General features: G+C 38.9%; 1 protein-coding gene across 2 annotated transcripts in view; it reads left to right on the forward strand.

Moving 5' to 3' along the window:
- Positions 1-6,941, forward strand: part of LOC103044799 (disks large homolog 5) — a 55,475-nt gene extending 48,534 nt beyond the window's left edge. For both annotated transcript variants that reach the window (XM_049464505.1, XM_049464506.1), the window contains 5 exons: positions 549-692; positions 816-943; positions 1,951-2,060; positions 2,296-2,405; positions 3,627-6,941. In XM_049464505.1, the coding sequence (XP_049320462.1) occupies positions 549-692; positions 816-943; positions 1,951-2,060; positions 2,296-2,405; positions 3,627-3,730 (596 nt within the window). In that variant the 3' untranslated portion in view covers positions 3,731-6,941. The remainder of the gene's footprint in view (positions 1-548; positions 693-815; positions 944-1,950; positions 2,061-2,295; positions 2,406-3,626) is intronic.

The raw sequence follows: 6,941 nt of genomic DNA on the forward strand, positions 1-6,941 counted from the left end.
CTTATAGAGTGGAAAATACAGTTACATTCTCCCACTTAGAAGGTTTATGGCTCAGTTCTGAGCATTAATGTATATAGGGACAGTTTTCCCGACAGGGATTAAGGCTAGGCATTACGTTTCTGCCATATCATATCGTACAAAAAATATTGCCAACATTTTCGACACTTTAAATAAACGAAAGCAGTATATTTTGTATTTGTTTTGCTGATTACTGTATTTACTTTTAGTTGTTTGTTTAAAGTGTGTATGCATGCGCTAAATATGCTGTACTAGACTGGTCAAGATAATTACATTATCATTGTATTTATTGTACTTATTGTACAATAAATGGAAATGACCTTAATAATATCATATATATATATATATATATATATATATATATTTACCAATCTATGATTAATTGTGTTGTCTTTTAAAGAGTATAATTGCTTTGTTATTGTATTATCATTATGTCAGTGACATTTAATATGCATAAAAATCTTAAATGACAATATTATATTGTTTTGATGTTTTGTATTGAGAGGTTTGCTGTGTGTTTTTGCTTTTAGAATGTTTAAATCTAGCATATCAGCGAGTCCAGAAGGTGGAGTCGACCAATCGTAGGCCGGTGCTGGTTCTAGGGCCACTGGTGGAACCAATTAAAGACATGTTGGTCAGAGAGGCTCCTGGGAAATACTGCCGCTGCCTTCTGGGTAAAACCGCTCATCTGTTACCACCCTTTACTGATCTCAGTACAGCCATTTAAAAGTAATAAAATACTGACACGTGTGTGTGTGTGTGTGTGTGTGTGTGTGTGTGTGTGTTTGTGTTTATAGAGGTGATGAAGGCGTCTCAGCAGGCGATAGAGCGCGGAGTGAAGGACTGTCTCTTTATTGATTATAAACGCAGGAGTGGACACTTTGACGTCACTACTGTGGCCTCCATTAAAGAAATCATAGAGAAGGTTGGTGGCTTTATCTGCAAATATACACCATATACCTGCCTTCCCACTTCTTTACACTTTCACCTGCTCACTTAGACCCATCCACCCAGACCCTCATACTGACACACCCTCTCACTCAGACCCTCCCACTCATTTAGACCCAAATACTCAGACCCTCATACTGATACACCCTCTCACTCAGACCCTCCCACTCACTTAGACCCAAATACTCAGACCCTCATACTGACACACCCACTCAGACCCTTCCACTCACTTAGACCCAAATACCCAGACCCTCATACTGACACACCCTCTCACTCAGACCCTCCCACTCATTTAGACCCAAATACTCAGACCCTCATACTGATACACCCTCTCACTCAGACCCTCCCACTCACTTAGACCCAAATACTCAGACCCTCATACTGACACACCCACTCAGACCCTTCCACTCACTTAGACCCAAATACCCAGACCCTCATACTGACACACCCTCTCACTCAGACCCTCCCACTCACTTAGACCCAAATACTCAGACCCTCATACTGACACACCCTCTCACTCAGACCCTCCCACTCACTAAGACCCATCCACCCAGACCCTCATACTGACACACCCTCTCACTCAGACCCTTCCACTCACTTAGACCCAAATACCCAGACCCTCATACTGACACACCCTCTCACTCAGACCCTCCCACTCACTAAGACCCATCCACCCAGACCCTCATACTGACACACCCTCTCACTCAGACCCTCCCACTCACTTAAACCCAAATACTCAGACCCTCATACTGACACACCCACTCAGACCCACCCACTCACTCAGTCCCACTCACTCAGTTGAATACACCAAAGGGAATTCTACACAGTGCGGTTCTGTTAGTGCCTGAGTAGATTTTATTGCTTTGCAATAATGACGGGTTTATTTTATCATTATTTTTTATTTGATTTTCTCTATCTTACACCTTTTTCTCTCTCATTTCCTGTTTTTTATGTCTCCTCCCCATCTCTCTCTCTCTCTCTCAGGATTGTCACTGTTTGATTGAAATCGCTCCTCATGCCATCGAGAGACTTCACACTGTTAGCATTTACCCCATCGTCATCTTCATCCGCTACAAAAACGCAAAGCAGATCAAGTAAGCCCTTCTCCTCAGACACCTGCGTGTGTGTGTGTGTGTGTGTGTGTGTGTGTAGTATTGTAGTGCCTGTAGAGTGGATTAGAGAGTGATTAGTGTGTCCTGCTGCTGCTGCTGCTGGGGTTTATACTAATTAATTAAAGTGATCAGAACAAAGGGGGGTAAGGGGCATCATTGTCCACCTGGGCCAGCCTAAATCTTGTCATTTTGTGTGTGTGTGTGTGTGTGTGTGCAGGGAGCAGAAGGATCCGGTGTATCTGCGGGATAAAGTGTCTCAGAAACATTCCAAGGAGCAGTTTGAGGCAGCTCAGAAGATGGAGCAGGAATACAGCAAATATTTCACAGGTATTATTCCTCTATCATCACTTGATCACACATACACACAAACACACACACACACACACACACACTGAAGCTGAGCTGAAATTCTGACGTTTTTCCCTGCCCACTCAACTACACAGAACTAAAACAGCCTGAAACAGTAGCACAAACACCTGCTCAAAGAGCATTCATTCTGCAAAATTAAAAATCTCAAATCACATTCAGTTAACGGTTAATGTTTGACACACCCCGAATTGTACCTGATTCCTTACAGAATTTTAGTTTGCACCTGTTTTATTCATGGTAACTGTGTGGGCCACATCCCAAACCTGGTTCATGTCAAGTGTTCCGGTCGCGTCCCAAAACACACTGTTTTGACATTTAGAAATGTAGCATCTAATGCATGGTAGCTGTTCGGACCGAATCATAACACCCAGTTCATTCCAAAAAAAAATGGCCTGTGTCCCAAATAGCTTCTAGTGTACCCATTCCTTGTGAATGTCTTGCCCACGTCCCAAATCGCAGATCGTTCATAATAAATATATGTGCTGTTTCCCAAACTGCATCAAACCGTTCATGGTACCAAAATAAATTTAAATCCAAATCTCACCGATTTGATGGTTTCAGTTTGGGCTGTGTCCCAAATCACTCGCACCAATCACAACAAGCTTCAGTGTGATTAAGGGCCCTAAACTGGGCTGGAACTGGTTTTACATATTAAAATTCTAAAGCTAATTCTAAATCTACATTGTACATTCCACAGTTCTTAACCCTATTCAGTACTTAAAATTACAGACCCCTCTCCCTTTTTGCTCTCTAAATGTAGCTAATCGTGATTAATATCTCAGACATGTCTTAGCCAATCAGCTACACTGATTCATTCTGCAAAATGTATGAAAAAACTATGAAATGATTAATGTTTTATATTTTATGTACTACCGACAGTAGAATGTGACAATCCTATGTAAAAGCCCAGTCATGCTAAAAAAAAACCCCAAAAAACAAGCAAACAAAAAATATGATGTACAGTAAAACCATAATAAAAATAAAAATCTGATTAAGAAATATTTGAACATACCCTCCAGCACTATGATAAAGCGATGCAGTTCATGCAAGACAGACATTACAAACAACTCACAAAAGATGCAGTTTGTAACATATAGTGATGTTAAATCCCTTATAATAAAAACACTAATTTATAAATTGCTCTAAGATATTCTTTTATTGTCGTTGTTATTATTGTAGGTGTGGTGCAGGGTGGGCCTCTGTCCTCTATCTGCACTCAGGTGATGGCCATCGTGGAGCAGGAGCAGAACGAACCCCTGTGGCTTCCTGACGCTTCTGCATAAAACTACACTTACAGCAAGAACTACAACTCCCACAATGCTCTACTACAGCTCTCCACTGCAAACCATACACTACAGCACACTGCTGTAACTGCACTACAATGCAAAACACTCCTGTACATCACGGTTACAGTAGCAGCTCAGCTAAAGATGCTAACATAGCTAATAATGAATACGGATCAGTAAACACCAGTTAGCTATGAGACGAGCTCACGGTAATTAGTTAGCATGTGCAAACTAAATGGTAGACATTCTGTGTCATTCACTCTTAGCAACATAAAGCATTATTGATTCCACACACACTTTCTATTGGGGGAGGAGTTAAAGGAGCATGGAGGCTAGTGTGGGGGAATAGCAGCACACTACTACATCTACTACACCTGCAGTTCGTACTGTGGTAACGTTGACTTAGGACTGCTCTGATTTCTCTTTAATCTGCTCTTTATTTTTGTTGTTTTGTTTATATTTTTAATGTTAATATAGCCAAGATTAGTGGACACTAGATACGCTGTACTGGATTGTTTACAGACGCTATATATTTATGAACCCGTTACGCTTTTACTTGAATGTTTATTTTACCCTTCTACTCCACTCGCTTCCCCTCAGGGCTGTGTCTCAAATCACATTCAGTTAACGGTTAATGTTTGAGACACAGCCCGAGTTGCACCCGATTCATTACAGAATTTTGGTTTGCGTCAGTTTTGTTAATGCTAACTGTGTGGGCCATGTCCCAAATCAAACCTGGTTCATTTCAAGCGGTTTGGTCGTGTCCCAAAAAAATGCATCTACTGCAAGGTAGCTGTTTGGACCGAATCATAACCCACACCCAGTTCATTCCAAAAAATAAAAAATAATAATAATTGGCCTGTGTCCCAAATAGCTTCTAGCGTTACCAGTCCTAGTCAGTGTCTGGCCCACGTCCCAAATCACAGCCCATTCTTGATGAATATACAGCTCTGGAAAAAAATTAAGAGACCACATAAAAAATTAGTTTCTTTCATTTTACCTAATTGAAAACCTCTGGAATATAATCAAGAGAAAGATGGATGATCACAAGCCACCAAACCAAGCTGAACTGCTTGACTTTTTGCACCAGGAGTGCAGGGATAAAGTTATCCAAAATTAGTGTGTAAGACTGGTGAAGGAGAACATGCCAAAATGCATAAAAATATTGTGATAAAAACCAGGATTATTCCACCAAATATTGATTTCTGAATGCTTAAACTTTATGAATATGTACTTGTTGAGATCTGAAAGCTCTGCATCTTTTTTTGTTATTTCAGCCATTTCTCAATTTTTGATTGTAAATGCTCTAAATTACAATATTTTTATTAAAAATTTGGGAGAAACGTTGTCTGTAGTTTATAGAATAAAACAACAATGTTCATTTTTCTCAAACATATTCCTATAAATAGCAAAATCAGAAAAAAATAATTTTGTGACAGAAGTGGTCTCTTAATTTATTTATATTTTTAGAGCTGTATGTGCCGTCTCCCAAACTGCATCAAACCATTCATGGTACCAAAACAAATTACATCTTGCATCTTCTTATTTTATGGTTTCTGTTTGGGCTGTGTCCCAAATCACTTGCACCCATCACACCAAGCTTCAGTGTGATTAAGGGCTCTAAACTGGGCTGGAGCTGGTTTCACAATGTAAATTTCTAAACCAAGGTCTACATTGTAAATTTTACATTCTACATTTTAACCCCATTCAGTACTTAAAGTTACAGACCCCTCCCCCTTTTGCTCTTTAAATGTAGCTAATCATGATGCGTATCTCAAACAGGTCTCAACCAATCAGCTACACTTGGTTTAAGGTGGGAAAATGTACATTTTTATGGATTGCCAAACGTTTCCTTTATACCTAAACAAACAAAAAAAAAAACTAAGACAAAAAAAACCAACCCAATTTGTAGCAGTTAATGACTATTATTCTAATTAATGTCTTTTACTTGTTGTCTTAATTGTTTTTTCTTATTTAAATGAATGATGTACGAGGAGCATCTTGTTCTTCTTCGCTCTGTCCTGTTTATTATTATTATTATTATATTTTTTTTATTTATACGTTTTATAATCGGAGTATTAGTCAGGTGTATCAGTAGCAGGACTGGGTTTAGTCGGTAACGATAATCACTGTGGCAAAAATACTCTCCTGTGCTTCCCGCAGGGGTCAGTTCTGCGCGTGTTAATGTATGCAATAACGTAACGATACGTAGGATTTTCGGTACTGTACAGTCAGTCAGAGGTACGTGAGTGAATGTTTAACACACACACAGGTATGTAAAATAGATTAATGCACTCGAGATGCACTCATTTCAGCAGAACCGGATTTGAGTGGAGTGGAGATGATCACCATGTTTCTGAAGCTGGAGTTGATGATGAGTTAATGATGAGTTGATGATGATGGGTCTGAGTAGTTTTGACAATCCATTAGAGAAATAACATCTAGTAACCTCTAGCCTTATCTGCTCTGATCTGCTGTGTCGGTAACGTACACTTCTTTACCACTGCAGGAAACCTGGTGAGATGAGAACTTTTAACGCTCTTGAAACAATGTGAATTTGTGACCAAATAACATGAATTTATAGCCGCTATTTACAACCTCAAACAAATATATATATTAATAATTAATAATACTTATGCATTATTTTGAGATACAAATTAATTATAAAAAAGGAGATCAGAGATCAGATTAAAATCATACTGAGATCATTTAGAGATCATACTGGTATTATTCAGAGATCAGACAGATCATTCAAAGATCAAAAAAAGCTCAAAGATCATTCAGAGATCAGGAAAAGATCATTTGGAGATCAGGTTGAGATCATTTAGAGAGAATTCAGAGATCATCCAGAGATCAGACTGAGATCATTCAGAGATCAAACTGAGATCATTCAGAGATCAGAAAAAGATAATTTGGAGATCAGATTGAGATCATTCAGAGATAAATCTGAGATCAGACCAAGACCATTCAGAGATCGTTTAGAGATCAAACACATCATTCTGAAATCAAAGATCATTCAGAGATCAGACTAAGATCATTTAGAGATCAGACTGAGAACATTCAGTGATTAGACTGAGATCATTCAGAGATTATTCAAATATTAGATTGAGGTCAGAAATATCATTCAGAGATCAGAAAAAAAATCAGAAAAAGATCATACAGAGACCAGACAGATCAGACTGAGATCAAACAGATGATTCTGAGATCA

This window comes from Astyanax mexicanus, chromosome 15 (assembly GCF_023375975.1).
Source record: "Astyanax mexicanus isolate ESR-SI-001 chromosome 15, AstMex3_surface, whole genome shotgun sequence".
NCBI lineage: Eukaryota > Metazoa > Chordata > Actinopteri > Characiformes > Acestrorhamphidae > Astyanax > Astyanax mexicanus.